Source organism: Carassius auratus, unplaced genomic scaffold (genome assembly GCF_003368295.1).
Source record: "Carassius auratus strain Wakin unplaced genomic scaffold, ASM336829v1 scaf_tig00042427, whole genome shotgun sequence".
Classification (NCBI taxonomy): Eukaryota; Metazoa; Chordata; class Actinopteri; order Cypriniformes; family Cyprinidae; genus Carassius; species Carassius auratus.
In genome coordinates, this window is record NW_020526717.1 from 65536 (window position 1) to 82469 (window position 16934).

A 16934-nucleotide genomic window follows, 5' to 3' on the forward strand; every position below is an offset into this window, starting at 1 on the left:
CACATTTGCGTTTGAACAGCTGCGTGAAGATTGCGGATAAAACTCATCTGAAAGATTTATCACCCTTTCACTGATCCAGCCCCTTACACATGACAGTCAAGAGAGAGGCAGCATCAATAATTACCAAGGAGGACGCGCTGGGAGAGAGGGAGACAAACAGAGCGAGAGCAGAAAGACCAGAGTGGGACAGCTCATCGGAGAGCGAGGCAGATTCCTGTGTGTCAGCATCAAAGGGAATAACTCACATGTCAAAGCGCAGATTCTGCTTCTCCTCGAAGAAATAGTCCAGGATGTACTTTCTCACAAAGTCTGGGTTCAGGGTGTTGTCAATGACTTCAGTTCTCCCAAACTGCACAAAAAGAGAGAGAACAAATGAATGGGAATGAAAAAGTTGACACCGTGCGGCCAAAGACAAACCATATCTCTGTTCATTCCATTGACTATGTCTCTGCAGCCTTAGGGAAAACTGGAAAAGCAAGAGGTGATTTTTTTGAGAGGTGAAGTATATCTTCTACAGATGAACAACAGAACCCCCTGCTCAGAATTAGTTATGTGTACATATGTGTGGCACATACGTGTGTGTGAGTGGTGGCATGCAAACTAAGTAATAAATATTCAAGAATATTCATGAGTTCTGAGCTCATGCTTGGGATGCCACTTTAATGACAGTCTATTCATCTACCACAGAACATGCAGTGCCATAAACAACTGTGATTTCTATGTTAATGTACAAATAACACTTTGGCTCCAGCTTTCTATGCTATATCTGAATTACTGTGCAACCATAAACATTGACATTTCAATACATTCCTTGTGTAACATCCTCTGAAAATGCAAAAGGCCTTCGATCCACTAATGATAAAAGCTCCTCTTCGTCTTCTACTGTTTCTGTAAGGATGTCTGCCCTGCTGGTTTTATATAATAAACATAAATCAGAGTTTGGAATTAAAGAGGGTGGATGAACATTTTAGAATCCTCTGCCAATGGAAAAGAAAATGAAGGCGTCAAAGAGAAGAGAAGAGAAGAGAAGAGAAGAGAAGAGAAGAGAAGAGAAGAGAAGAGAAGAGAAGAGAAGAGAAGAGAAGAGAAGCCTGTCGTCTTTCAGTGTATTCTTGAAGGATGCTCTGCTGTCGGTTCCCTCAGCTAATTGTGTTTTCCATGAATAATTAAATAAGATGAAGCAGATGAGAAATGCATAAATAAATGAATCACCAGAAGGGTGTTACAACACCCTGGCCATGCAGAAATTAAGGAGACGGCGTATGAGGGATAAGGGAATGATAAGGTGATTTAAACGTACAGTACACACCAACCCACAGAGCTCTTGTTAGTGATGAAGACAGACATCACAGACTGACTCTCACAAACATTCAGTGTAATATACGCTTACAGACTGAGGCATGTCTGATGTTCTCTGCAGTAGTTTAAAGATGCATAAACTTTCGTATTAAAAGACAATTTCCAAATCACGAAGCCTGAACCACAAATAACACACTTAAATCTGTAAAGTAAATAAAAATTAGGATGAATTTGTATTTCAAGGCCAGAAACATTGATAATTGCACAGGCTAGGAATGACTGAACATTCTCAAGCAAAGCTCTGTAGTAGAAGAGCAAAAATCATTAGGATTCATAACATAATGCTTTATGGACTGCTAATACATCCTCGCAGTCTGACTTTACATCTTCTATAAATCATTCTGTTAACCTGCTGCTGCACATAAAGCCTTTTACGTTTTTTCATATGGTGCATAATTCTGCAGGTATTGCACTTGCTTCCAACCTTTTTGTCAAAACTGCCTTTGGACAGAAACATTCAACTTAAATCTCCAAACTGCTTTTGAAAAAGCTTTACCTCCCATTGAGTGTTAAAGTGGTAGCCCAGGCAAAGTGAAAAAGAGGTGAAACCTGTTGTACTGTGCAAAACAATGTCTAAAGGAGCATTAACACAAGGTCACATTCTTCAGAAAAGAGGAGAAAGATAAAACACAACATTGTCTGATTTGGTTTACATTTGTAAAACAGCAAAGAGATGAGAGTGTGAAATACTTCTTGGTGGCTGGTATATGACCAAGAATAACTATGTAATCCAGACTAAGGAAGATATATGATTATAACATTTTATATTTGTAATATTAAATATTATAATATTTTATATTTGTTCCATAAGAATTGGGAAGTCCGCAGCACAGCAATAACAATACCAACACACAAAAAAAACTGGAGTGCTATTGTTGAAATCACTTTCAAAAAGTTTTTTTCAGCTAATGCCTGATTAAAACATTGACAATGAACCAGAATCCATCCAAAAGAAATTGAGCATTTAATGAAGCAGGCAATATTACTGCAGAGTGCGTTTAAAATAAGTGTTATCAATTATACCATCATTAATGTTATTGTTCTTGGTGTGAATAGGTCTTTTTTTTTTTTTTGTCTAGCCAAGCAAAGCACATTGATGCATTTTCCGCTCGTCCATCAGTTTGTGCAGTCACAGGCAGCTCATATAATGGGAAGCGTTTATAATGTTTACAATATAATGTGGTAGTTTAAGCATATCATTCTAGTTTAACACAATTTCAGCTTCATAAAAGTCAACATTTACTCATCCTCATGTTGTTCCCCACTTGAATGAATTTCTTTCTTCTTCTCAGCATAAAAAAAAAATATATGCAATAATGTTGGTAACCAAACAATTTTGCCTACTATTTACTTCCACTATATAGAGAAAACAATTCTCAAAATATTATCTTTTGTGTTTCACAGAGAAGAACAAGTCATACAGTTGTTGTTGTTTTTATTTTGTTGTTGATGGTTTTTTTTTGCTTTTTGTTTTTTGCTGAACTCTATCTAAAGAACTATATCTTAACAGCTAAAAAAAATACAATTTCGTTAAAAGTATTAAGCTACTCTAGACTGTGTGTTACAGCTAATTTTTCTACACATTCACGACAATACTATTATCCATGGTAAGATCACTTTAATGCATAAATTCAGTAGTTAGTTGCTTATTAGTATGTAAACAATAAAATATAGAAAAATAAAATACAAGAAAACAAGAATGTGAGATACTGTAGCCAAACCATAGACACAATCCTCTTGTCAAAGTAAGGTGCTTATGCTGTGTTAGTAATAAAGAGACAGACACACATACTCCCAAATCTCCTTCTGAGAACAGAAAAACACACAAAGACAACTCCATCCTTATCAATCCCTTACAGCTTGACTGCCTCTTTTCCACAGCGGTTGGTATTACACCCAAACAAGAGGCATCTTACATGAGCAGAGGCATGGAGAAACCGTCTACACAGACAATCAGAGTTAGCAGCCTGCTCCGTGTTATGTATGCCGTCATCTTTCATCATAAGAGAAAGGTGTTCCAAAAAAACCATCTGTGAAGGAGGAAAATCGACACCGGTACCAGTTTTATTTTGGGTCAAAAAGTTGTTACAGCTCCTCATGCGCACATCCTGACATTTACGACTGCTTTGACACATTCACATCAGCCATGAGAAGACCTGCTAGAACAGCTGTCATCCGCTAATAGGGGATTCAATTAAAAGAGTCTGAATCACAAACCAAGACTTGCAAAAGAGAACCGCAATACAATTTTTCATACTCAAGGTCTTTTTTGCTAGCTCAGTGATGAATATGATAGCCTGAGGATGTCCGATTTTCAGCTGATTGCAATGACCTGCCAAAATCCAAGGGGTCGGGTCCTCCAGCTCAACGCAATTTAGGTGTGAAAAATCACGTTTAGTGAGCTGGGAAGCATTACACATGCATTGGCCCGTAACTTTAGAGCCAGATCGACTTTAATGCTAATCGCTAACAGAAAGTGTACAATCATCTTAACAGTCAATCACTGCCATGGGGACAAATTCATGAATATTCAACAGGAGAATCAATGGGCAGTGATGGGCACCAGAGGGTTGCGGTGACACTGAAGGGGGCGGAGATATAGAGAGGATATGCAGAGCTGATTAGGGCAAATGAGGGAGCCTCTGTCAGAGCTGATTGTAGGTTTGTTCCTGAACGTGGACACTTACCTCACGCCACTGCTTAGACTCCACTCCCTGAGTGTACAGAACACACACTGAGAAAATGAGAGAGAGAGAGAGAGAGTGAGAGAGAGAGAAATCAGCATCTTTTTCATTTTGAAGAAAAAGCTTTTATGTTACAGTTACTGTAGATGCATCTCTAATGAAAAGCTGAACAATGAGAAGCTTAGAAACTTTTGTTAATGTCTCAATTTTTCTTATTGACAATAATGAAATGAAACAGAGAATAAAGTTGAATAAAATGAGTTTCCCGCTTACATTTTCCTCCTGAGAAACAGACTTAATTTCCTATAATTTGTGTATAGAATTTTGAAGAAATCACAAGCCGAATTATTTGCCTTATACAATATTGATAAATTATTTTATAAAATGTAGCATTCTAATAATGATTATTAGAATGATTAATTGACTAACCATCAATCATTTCACTGATTAATTAGTAGGCTTTGATTAAATTAATTTTAGACTTTGATTTATTACGCTTTTACACCTACAAACAATTACATTACTATTATACAAAAACTTTTTTTTTGAGAATATAAATAAATGTGGCACTCAAATTGACAGACAGAGAGACATTTTCATTCACCATTCAAGTATGTGAAAAATTAAATGACTGACATCATTTTGCCTAACATCTCCTTTTGTTAGACATGTGGATATGGAACAAAAAGTGATAACGCTATTTTTTTTTTAAGTGAACTATTTTATTCACAATATTATCTTTAAAAAACATTAACTCTAAAATGAAAGAAAACGTATTCTGAATAACTTGCATTCACAAATAAAAAGACACAAGTAACATTACATAGCTTCAAAGTTCAAACTGAGCGTGATACTGACACTTTAGTACTTGTAAAACTGCTTGTTAAAAAAAGTGTAATAAAAAAAAAAACATGACTGGACTTTACTGGAGTGCCAAATTGCAGAGCTTGAGCAAACATCTACATCATTATGATAAGATGCTTTCTTAACTGCTCTTTTTTTGTTTTTGTTGTGTTAGATTTGTGTCTTAGAGGGAAATGCAGCACATATTTATTGGCATGGTTTGTGTATATCAAACTTCATTTTACCCCTAAATTAATAATGTAAAAGAAATTCACTGTGAGTTTTTTTTTGGAGCCAAATGTCCACACCTGCTTTGGGATTCAACATAAGGGTAAAGAGCCAATATCTACCTACTGGGTTTTTATTGGGTCAATACAAAAATATTTGAAAGGAAAATAAATAGGTTTATTTCAAAGTTATTCGTTTTACACATACAACATTTTGGAGCATGATGAAGATTAACAGAATTATACATCTCCTTGATGAAAGAGCAATGCCTAGTAAATGTGAATGTTCTTGCAAAGATTAGAATTGCAAAGGTGGCCAGACTATTTGACCCATTGCTCTCTATTTCATAATCTCATGTCTTCAGCAAGAGATTTACTGTACACATGTCTAAATGTCCCCATGACTCAAGAAGCATTTGTATTCAGGGGGCTGAGCTCATGCTCTGCATATATTAAGCACTTCTGCATTTCTGTTGATAGTGAAAAAAAGCTGTCACATTGTGATGCAAATTCTATGCATGCATTTTTGGCAACTTGGAGAAATAGCAGAGTAGACAATTTTACAGGCAAAGTGTGGAAAGCAGAAGAAAGACGGAGAGGTGACGAAGAGACCGAACTGGAAAACAATATGTCAGTGGAGTACGAAGCCTGGAGACTGGGTTTAAAAAATAGATTTTAAAATGATTTTAGGTTTAAAAACAAGTGCTTCAGCTAAGAAAAAAAGAGAAGTACTTACAAGGATCAGACTTGGAGAAGGTGTCCCGATCTAACAGATTTCTGGGGAAACAGGAAGGAAAAGAGAGTCAATTAAGGACTGATAAACTAGGTCACTTCGGTCAAACAGTTCCGGCATAAAATTATACAAAGGCCGTAATGGAGCTCTCATTTACATGTAATTTCAGAAACCATCCATCGCCTTCCATTAGCAGCCACAAAAACATCTCTTGACATTATATTTTTTTGTCATTTTCTCTGTGTTTTGAAGCAAGATACACTTCCATCATTATTCTCCAGTCCCTCCAAAAATTCAGTGATCCATTCGAAAGCATAAGGAAGAGCATATGGCTACAAAAACATTAGCAGAGCAACAACACAAAATAGAAGCAGCTCTACCATCATTGCTTCAGAAAAATTATGCAGACAAATTATGCAGATGCTGGAAACACAGCTTTATCTGCATTATAAATACACAAACTATCTATAATTATTATTTTAACCTGTTCATCATCTTAAAGGAATGTCATATCACTTAATCTCTCACAATCATATCTCTCTTATGTAGTGAACAACAGTCAGATTGGCATTCCAAGGACCAGATTATAGCAGGGCCCCTCTCTAAATGTTGTGGAGGGAGATTTAACACATTAATGGGATATTGGTGTAGAAACATAAACAAAAGTACAGAACCATCAGATAAGATGCCAAGACAACTGCCAGACACATTGAGCAGGACAAGAAGGGAGACCTTCTGCACTCACAACCACCTAAAAGAGGACCTCTCATTGGACTACGGGGTTGACCCTCACCATCTCACCCAATCCTAAGGTTTAGGAAATGACTGCCATAAAAAAAAAAAACTCCAGATCTCTGGATGTAACAGCAGTGGCTGAAACAAAGGAAGGCCCCAAAGATCTATCCAAATCAATTGGTACCCATGTTTACAGACCTTAAATGGACATAAAGCACAAGGGATTCAATCCTCAGATGAAGTACAGTGTATGTTGATGGCCATTGACAATGTTAACATAAAAGTTAACGGAAGCAGGCCTTTTAAAGGTGTCATATGATGCAATTTCAAGTTTTCCTTTCTGTTTGGAGTGTTACAAGCTGTTTATGAATAGATATGATCCCTAAAGTTGCAAAGACTGAAGTCTCAAACCCAAAAAGATATTCTTTATCAAATTTAAGACTTGTCCACGCCCTCCTAAAATGTCTCGTTTATACATTCTCGCACATGTCTATGTCATGATGTGGTAAGATTTGCACGATGCCGCCCAAATGTTCACGCAAAGAAAGAAGGCATAACTTTGATGCTCGCTGTTGTTCTTCTGGAATGGAGAGGCGCAAGATTCCTGTCTTCTCCTCATCAGAAGTAGATGGTAACTTCCCAAAAGACACTTCTTGTTCTGTGTTTCCAACCTGTGTGGAAGGAGACAATAACAGACGTTCTGAGTTTCTGGCCAGACGAGGAAAGAGATTGTTGATGATCCAATGCTTTACTAGCTACCTAATCCACCAATCCTTCAGATAAATCAGTTGACCAGCTCCTCCAGTGTGTGAATCTCAATGAACAGCTTGTGGGAAGCACTCCCATATTGCCAAATTAACAGACTGATGAACTGAACTAAGCGAGGTGGGAATTGACCTGATATACTCATAAGCTCACCTGGAGTGTGTCCCAAAAATCACAACATCATTGGTGAAGTGAGTCATTTACTACACTTAGATTGCTGTGGCATACTAATTTTTAATTGGGTTTTCCTGCACAAAATCATGAACTGGGTTTTGGCAAACGAGCTGTAAGATTTTGGACCATGTTTTTTATAGAAGTCTTGTGGTTGGGACTTCCTGGGGGCATTTATTTAAGAGGTACCACTTAGATTCCAGGTAGGGGGTCCATCATGAACTGGGAAGTTAGTCTGATCATCTCCAGTATCTACTTGATTAATGAACCTGGGTTCAAAAGTGAGCTGAAATTTCAGATTCCCAGTGCACCGCTGTGGTTTCATTTGACGCGCGCAAGTTCGTTATTTCCAATGTAGGCGCGCGGCATGCGCGCTCATAATGGAAGCGATGCAGTCGCGATGCAGTCGCGATGCAGTCGCGATGCGGTCGCGATGCGCATGCGATGGGGTCGCGATGCGCACGCGATGCGGTCGCGATGCGCACGCGGTGCGGTCGCGATGCGCACGCGGTGCGACGCACCCGTTTTTTCTAGGCGCGTCCGCACCGCATCGAGTTAAAAACATTTCATCTTTTCAGAAAGCCGCAAGCGCACCGCGGGTCATGTGACAAGAACTAACCAATCAGCTTCATCCTTTCCCATAACAACGTTGAAAACTTAGCTAAGATGAAGGAACAGCTGATCATAGCTATATATGGATTGCCATTTTGAAATAAATTTAGTAGCAGAGCTACTGCAAGCGATTTTTAGTGCTGCAAATGCATTTATCCTTTGCTGAAATTTCCGCGTCTTCATGGAGAGAGCACGCATGGTTGCTTAGCAAAGGCAGACGCCTCAGGAGCGCTTCTGCCCGAGCGCTTTGGAAAGAAGGAGAAAGCGTAGCGTTTTCCACGCGTTTTTAGGCGCAATATGTGAACGGCCCCTTAGTCTTTTATTTTGTAATTTTAAGAGCAATAAACATATTGCAATGTTAAGGAATTCATGATTTTTTTCATTCAGATATGTAAATCAACATGTATAAATTGTTAGAAGTCAATTAATGGGGAGATAATCGAAATCGAATGGGTCTGAAAAAATTAATCGTTAGATTAATCGATGCATCGAAAAAATAATCGCTAGATTAATCGTTTAAAAAATAATCGTTTATCCCAGCCCTAGTGAGGAGGTGCAGAGCCTCATAGAAATTTGGTCAGATGACCATGAGCATGTCAGAGTTAAGAAGAATTAATGCACTCCGCTTGAAGTTACGAGCGATTCCCGCTTGCAGTGCATTAGAATGTTGTTTCAAGCCGCATACGCGCTTCATTATAGAAATGTATTTTTTGCATGTTGTGGTGTATACAAACAATATAATAGATTATGGCCAGGGACAAAACCAGCCCGTGCAGTCGTGTTGTCGTGTAGTTGTGTTGTCTCCGTGTTGTTTGCTGACTTTTACTCTTATGTTGGAATTTTCCCGCACGTAAATTCTGACCAAACGAAAAAAAGTTTAGGAAATACGTCATGGCCAATGAGTGATGTAGATGTTGTCATGTGACTGCATTTTGGTTCGTTTCAACTGGTACAGACCAAAGCAATCAGTGTGGTGTGAAAAGGAACCAAAAAAGTTGAAAAATGCTACAATGTATAATTGTTTGCCCTTGGTTCGGACCAAATGAATCGAACTAGAGATGTGAAAGCACCCTAACAGTTCTGCATCCCATTCAGTGTTTGACATCTATTTAATGAACTGGATTGTTGAATCAGAGCAGACTGATACAGAAAGTTATTCTGCCATTCGGTTTCAACAAACTCTCTGAGAGTCTGAAAGGACTATAAATAGAACATTGTACACCTAGAAAATTGAGACGGGCTTAATGAAAACAATAAAAAAAAAACTTTGATTGATTCAATAGTATTGAAAAATATCTAATTTCTGTCACAATATCTTTTAATTAAATTTATATGTGGCGCTGGACTGTATAATGGCTGTTTGAAAATTCAGAAACTGTTCTCTAACACCGATGAGTGTCAGCTCCACACTCTTAATGCATGCTGTCGTAACAAACAGACACAGAAAAAAAAGACAGTCAATTCACTTTTTAAACATCCCTCCAACTGAAAACATTTTAAATGAGTCTCACAATCCTTTACCGGTTCAATAGAGACCCTTGAGAACCCAATGACCAAAAAGTTTATTTATAGGGACAGAAGCTGCCGCTTAAAGCAAGAAGCAAACATTTAACTGCACACAGACAATGTTTTATAAAACAGGATAAAACTGACTTGAAGTCACATGATTTTTTTCTGTTCCGTCTGTATTTTAAAAAGGCATGTAATAAATTATACAGACCTTAGAAAGTTTGAAAAGCTGAAAATTTGCAGTACTAAGGGCATTACAACAGTGTTTTATGATTAATGACCTACTGTTAAAACTGTTGAAATAAAAGCTTCTGGAGAGCAATAACTCTATAGTCTTAAAAATGGGCTTAACTGTCTGAACATATAGAGGCTCTGACAGATCTCTGATGTTCAAACACATACCGTATGTTCAAATTAACTCCTCTGGGCTTTGAGGCACGACTACATCTTATGAGGAATCCTAGAAAACTTTCAATGTGGGAAGTGTGTAAGAAAGGTTTAAATTTAGCCATAAAAGACAGGACATTTATCATACATTTAAACAAAAATAATTATTTAATTAATCAACCATTAATCAATACCTTGCTTGTCATGTCATGCTTTCTTTCAGAGGGTTAACATATATACCACTAAGAAGAGTATATCTATCTATCTATCTATCTATCTAGATTGCATTCCATTGTGTTTTTTGGAAACCAAAGTCACTGCACTCGTTTACCAAGAAATGTTGGAGCACTTCATGCTTCCTTCTGCTGACCAGCTTTTTGTAGATGCTGATTTCATATTCCAGCAGGATTTGGCACCTGAATTGAGGCAGTAATTAAAGCAAAAGGAGCCCCTACCAAGTATTGAGTACATGTTCAGTAAATGAACCTACTTTCCAGAAGGCCAACAATTCACTAAAAATGTTTTTTTTTTTTTTTAATTGGTCTTATGAAGTATTCTAATTTGTTGAGATGAATTGGTGAGGTTTTGTTAAATGTGAGCCAAAATTATCACAATTAAATCAACCAAAGACTTAAACTACTTCAGTCTGTGTGCATTATTATTTTTTTTAATATATAAGTTTCACAATTTAAGTTGAATTAATGAAATAAATGAACTTTTCCACAACAATCTAATTTATTGAAATTCACCTGTATACGCACACACACATAATGTACATTCTGTTATTGGACTTTCATGGTATGGGCAACCGTTAAAACATTCTTCAAAACAAAAACAAAACAAAAAAGAATGAAAGAGGAGGCAAGAGAGGCAGGATCATCTTGGAAATTATATCAATTAATGTGCATAATTCACATTAATAAAAAGTTCTGTCATGAAACTCTAGATGGCACAGGCTGATGAGTCGTTAATGCAAACTGATATTCACAGCACTAGACTACTTGGCACAAGCAGATTGGAACATTGCATACACAGCCAATAAGCTTGCTGTTTTACATTTAAATGGCTGGTTAGCCATAGAGTTAGGGTTAGGGTTAGTTTTGAGTTACAGAAGTTTTAATAGTACAATGAACTACAACAGCGTAAATGATCTCTTGTAAAAGATCATTTGATTCAGTTCTTTATGATTTGGCCCTTTTCTGTGTTTATTTTTGATCTACGGTATTAACATTCCTAGTAAACACTATCCTGAATACTTACACTGAATCATAGTGTTCTGTGTTGTTGTTTGTGATGCTATAACACATCTCACTTTGGTGATATTAGCACCACAGATCAGTTCTTTCTCTTTGCTAAGGAAGTGGTCTGACACTATTGGACTTGTGATCAAGTCCCCTTCTCACCCATGCTCTCCCAGAACCCAGTGGCACTGTAATTGGCACCCTCATGCGGGAGAAGCTATTTCAGCCTGAGGGAGCAAAATAGATTCTAAACTCCTCAGCCAGCCAATGAATCCTCATTGGTTCAAAGAAGCAGAAAAAAAGTAATTCAACTTGCTATCTGGTTAAGAGGGGCAAAGAGAAAATTCAGAGTGCATCTCAGCCCAAAGCCACAGACCTGGAGGTGGAGGAGAGGAAAGGATCATATCGCTCATCATGTTGTCTGGAATGAAAACTGTTGTAGTCTGGCCACCCTGACAGGGGTATTACCACCGTGACAGACTCTCTGGTCAATGGAGAGTCCTTATCATCATGGCTATTTGATGAACTCTGAACAAAGCCAAGAGCAGGACTGAGTATGAACAACACCAGGCGAAACATTTCCCATGAGTCAAAACAAAAGATGGCCAGCAGGGTGTAATTTACCGTATTAGGGCTCTATCTAACTGTCACCTAAAGGCACACTGGGCACTGGCAAACAAACAGAACATTAGAATGTCTCTCAAAGGTCCTGTGCCACTTCTAAGACCTAGGAAGTCCTTTTATAGTGTTTCATTAAATGCAATATGAATTGCATTTCTCAAGGAGTAATTACAGAAGAATAGGGGCGTCAGCATTTTTCCATCTCATCAACAAGAATTAAACAGTGTAATTAAATCTTGGCAAATGCAATTCATAAACCACGCATAAATCTCCCAAAAAAACTTTAGTGAAGTCACAATCCAGAGGGCCAACAATCTTGTTTTGCATGTCTCTCGCTCAATAGCTTATAAATGCAACTAATGTGACAGTTAATCATAAATACTGATCTATGGTGCTCATTTAAGTTGAGTTACCTCTTTATATGATAGATATATTGAGTATTTGATTACAGAGGACAGTACAAATAATAAAACATAAATAAAATAAATAAAAAACTAATTAAAAAATCACTAAAGTGTTAGTGATGGTGTGATTAGAGTAGCAAGACATTAGTTTTCAGCCTACACTTGTAAGGACTATATGACTCATTTTAACAGATGGTAACACTGAATAACCAACAGCTCTGATGCAATATTTATGCATATTTATGCACTGGGGTCAATACAATTTTTTGCAAGAATTTTATACTTTTATTCAGCATTAAATTGGGATGCATTAAATTGATAAAAAGTGACAGTAATAAAACAATAATGTCACAAAAGATTTTCAAAAATACATTTTGTATGAAGTTTGCTTTAATTAAAAAACACTCCACAAAAATATTAAGCAGGAAACCGGTTTTCATAACTGATGATAATAAGAAATGTTTCCTGAACACTAAATCAGCATTTTAAAAATAATTTCTGAAATGATCATGTGACACAGAGTACTGGAGCAATGGCTGTTGAAAATTCTGCTGTTTAAACTGTTATTTTAAATTGTAATAATATTTCACAATATTACTGCTTTTACGGTCTTTTGAACAACAACAAAAATAAAGCTTTGGTGAGCTTAAGACATTTTTAAGAACATTCTAAAAAAATCTTAACCATCACAAACTTTTGGTGTACCGTTAAAAACTTGTGATACACAATGAGTTATGTGAGAGTAAATTAATATGATAACAGAGAAAGCATTGTGTTGTTTTGTATGTAAATAATGTTTTTTTTTTTTTTTTACACAAAGAGGTAGAGGAATGCAAAATTATAATTACCACAAAAATTCTTTATCAGATAATATTTATTGAAAAACTTATTGAGAAATGTATCCGAGCAAACCCAGATCAAAGAAAGAAAGTAAGTACCGTAATGCAAGTCACGCAGGAAAAAAGCCAAAAACTGACCTTCTCCCATCTCTGTTTACTACGCTAAATAGTTTTGTTCTGGTGGTCCACCTGTCAGTGCCTTCATGAAGATATCAGTATTTTGGAGCAAGTAATTATATTTTGATTAAAGAAAACAAAAACAAAAACATGTTGCTTTTAAGCAATAGTGTTGTTACACACCCAACCAACCAATAACATTACAATAACAACCAAGAACAAATTGGTGGTAATAAACAGCTAGGCTACTAGTAGTGATGTAAAAGCATCAATGCTGATATTAATCAGACGAGTCAGTTGTTGTTTTGACAACAGGAGTTCAAAACTTTGATGCAATCAATGTGTTTTCATTTCAACAAAGGGTCAGCTGCACTTGACTGAAAAAGCCCAATAATGATCAGAGTTGAATTGCAAGTGTAGACAAGCCTCTTGTTATTCTCAGTATCTTTGTCACATCACACAACGCTCGCGAACAGCACACAAGAGAATTCTGGGTTTGTGAGACAGCCGTTTTGAGTTCTTTGATTCGACACCATCCTCTGTAAAAACACAGGCATACCCACACTCGCTCTACTGACACATTTATATGCTTACTAAATCAGCCAGCTCAATTAACAACTGGCCAAGCTCTCACCCAGCCCATCCATCCGTTCAGCAGCTGTGTTTTTTTCCTCAACCATCTGTTTGACTATTCACCATATTAAGCGCTTCCCTCAGTGACACGCAGAGGTCAGACACTCAGTCCCTCCTCCTAAAACCTGTTATCTACCAACCTATGATTTCATTTTAATCACATACTGGCCATATCACAGACTTATTCCTAAAGGTTTAAAATTGAGGCGTTGTAATATCGGTTGATTCCTCTAGATGTCAATTATGGCAATCAAATCTACAGACAAAAATCATTGCAAAAACAGGACAAAAAGATGTGAATAGAGAATAGATGAAAACAATGCATAAACTAGGACACTCACACAACCACTTCTGCAGTAGATTACAGTGTGAATACATAATGACTGTAAATCTCTGCGCCTCATTCGGCATCTCACATCTTTTGGCATTGATTCTGCATCTTTATCACACACTGAAGACCTCACCATCCATCCATCTATCCAGTCAATTAATTCATCCATCCATCTTTCACATTTCTCTTTCTCCCAGTCTCACTTTGGATACTTGTTTCATCACCAGTTAAAGTTCAAGTAGCATCTGCAAAATCAGCCCTGATTGTTTTTCATTTGGTGGCATTTAGAGAAATAGTCAATCCAAAAATGAATATTTTCTGAAGGTTTACTCACCTTCTGATTATTCAAGATGCAGTTGAGTTTGCATCATCAGAACATTTGGAAACTTTAGCAGTACATCACTTGCCTATGGATCCTCTCAAAATGAGAGTTCAAACAGCTGACTAAAATATCACAAGTAATCCACACAACTACAGTCCATAAAATAATATCTTGTGAAGCTAAAACTGTGTTTGTAATAAATAAATGTATTAAGATGTTTTAACAAAAAAATAGCTTCCAGCTAAAATACAAAAGTACTGTATCCTTAATATTGTTTACTCCAATGAAAAAGTAATCTTATCTAAAGCAGGGGTGAAATATGCACAGGTCAAGCACTGTTTAGAAGAGAAAACAGTCAAACATATTGGTGGATTTTCACAGCAGAGGATCCTTTGATGAGCAAGTGAAATAATTTCTTCAAATCTGTTCAGATGAAGAAACAATTCATCTAGGTACCCCTTCAGTCACCTGAGGGTCAGCAAATTTTCTTGGAAGGAAGATATGTTGGAAGCAGGACACAAAGGAGTATAAAGGTACTTCATTTTTCAAGAATATATAATCAAATGAGGAAATCCAGCAATAAAAGTCACTGGAGCTGAACGAATAGCAAAAGAACAATAACGGCTTACAATAAACCACGGCTCCATTTGGAATCAAGTCACTTGCTGAGAATGGAGCTAAACCCCAACCGTAAATCATCTCCAGGTTTGTAGAAACCCACCAGACAGAGCCCTTCTCAGCAGAGCAGAGCCCAGAGAGGCTAGCAGCAGAGGGGTGCAGAGTGAATGTAGATGTAGTCCATGACCATGATCTGGTTCCTCACCTGCAAGGTCAGCTAAGAGGAGGATGTGGATCTGCATTGAAACTGAAGCTTGCCAAAAACTGCAACTTTATTCTTCCACATTTACAACACAGAGAGCTACTCTTGAAGGATAATAACAACAGGGGTACATCGTTTTTGGCAAGGACACCATGCTAAAACCATATTTCCCAGCAGAAAGGAGCTTTGTTGATGTCCAGTATATGTGTATGTACACATTTGAGTTATGAGTAAAATTATCTGTTCAGTTCATGAATGATCAGATTCAAAGAAAATGAAGTTTAAAATTGATTTCAAATCCATGAAAATTCAATAAAAATCTCTGAAAAGCATTCTCAGTTCCTGCAAACTTTTAAACAGTAGTGTATAACTAAAACACAAGTATCTTTCTAATGCCTAAGACCCACTGAGTATGTCCAAACATTTTTTTCTGCCATTTGACTATATTACCAATCAAAAACCCCTAAACCAAATTAGTGCCAGACAACTGGATCAATCGCGTATCTCTCACTCACAGGACAGCATTTGTTTGTGATGAGGATTTTCACAAAGCCTCTGGTATGTCCGACCAAACTTTCTGCTCTCTAGTAACATCAGCAGGTTATAAGGGTCTCTGGATTGGGAAGTGAAGCGATTCCATTCCATGTCTGCCACAATCCCCTGATAATCAGCCCAAACTAAATCAATTACACAGAACAAATGTGGGTGATAATTTCAACCACCACTACACAGAGTCTCATCACAGACCTGGAGAGAATGTTCTGCACTGACAGAGAAGGCCATAATGGTTCAGGCCCAATAGATTTACTTATTCATTGATTTAATCACAGCAGCAATTAGGGTGGCAAAAATCTAATTCAATTAAAAATAACAATAAAAGCATTTTTTAATCAATAATTTGACCACATATTTGATAAAACCAATGATTTTTTTGTTTGTTTGTTTTTTTATCTGTTATGTAGAAGCAGGAAGAGTGAAAAAAATCCAATAAAGCAAAGCATATGGAATTTTATAATTAGAATTAGGAACCTAACCAAACAAGAATCTTCCAAAAATTATTTTAGAATCAAGTGAGATCCTACTGAACAACCTCATATTAGTTAAACTCCAGATATTTTTCTGGTCCATTAGAATTTATTTGAACCAATTACCTATATAGATATACAGTATGACAGAAATCCCTTTATAATGGATAATGACCCCATTAGAATTCCCTTAGGACTTTTTTTTTTATATAAGAGAAAGTGAAGAAACGTGTAGAAAAAATTGCTCTTAAAGGTCTATGATACTTATCAAATATATATCATGTCAAGTTCAAATTGAAATACAATTTCTTACTAAAGACTGTAGAGTTTAGTGTAATGTGTAATTGGCACTATTGCTTGTATTTCTATATAATAATTTAGTTGCAAATGTACCGTTTTAAAAAACAATTTATATCTAGTTCATTAAAAACAGTTAAGATCCCATTTAGCTAATGTTATGAAGTCTTGGTCTTTAAGAGAGGAATTTATTCAGCTAACAATCATACCAAATTACACCCATAATCAGTATTATTTCTTTCTTCATGAAGACAGCAGG

The 16934-nt window shown here is 36.7% G+C and overlaps 1 protein-coding gene across 2 annotated transcripts in view; it reads right to left on the minus strand.

Annotated features, from left to right (window-relative positions):
* LOC113085839 (copine-5-like) overlaps positions 1-16934 on the minus strand; it is a 65850-nt gene that overhangs the window by 46675 nt on the left and 2241 nt on the right. For both annotated transcript variants that reach the window (XM_026255274.1, XM_026255273.1), the window contains exons 2-4: positions 5850-5890; positions 4047-4093; positions 246-349 (exon numbers count right to left, since the gene is read on the minus strand). In XM_026255274.1, coding sequence (XP_026111059.1) covers positions 246-349; positions 4047-4093; positions 5850-5890 — 192 coding nt within the window. The remainder of the gene's footprint in view (positions 1-245; positions 350-4046; positions 4094-5849; positions 5891-16934) is intronic.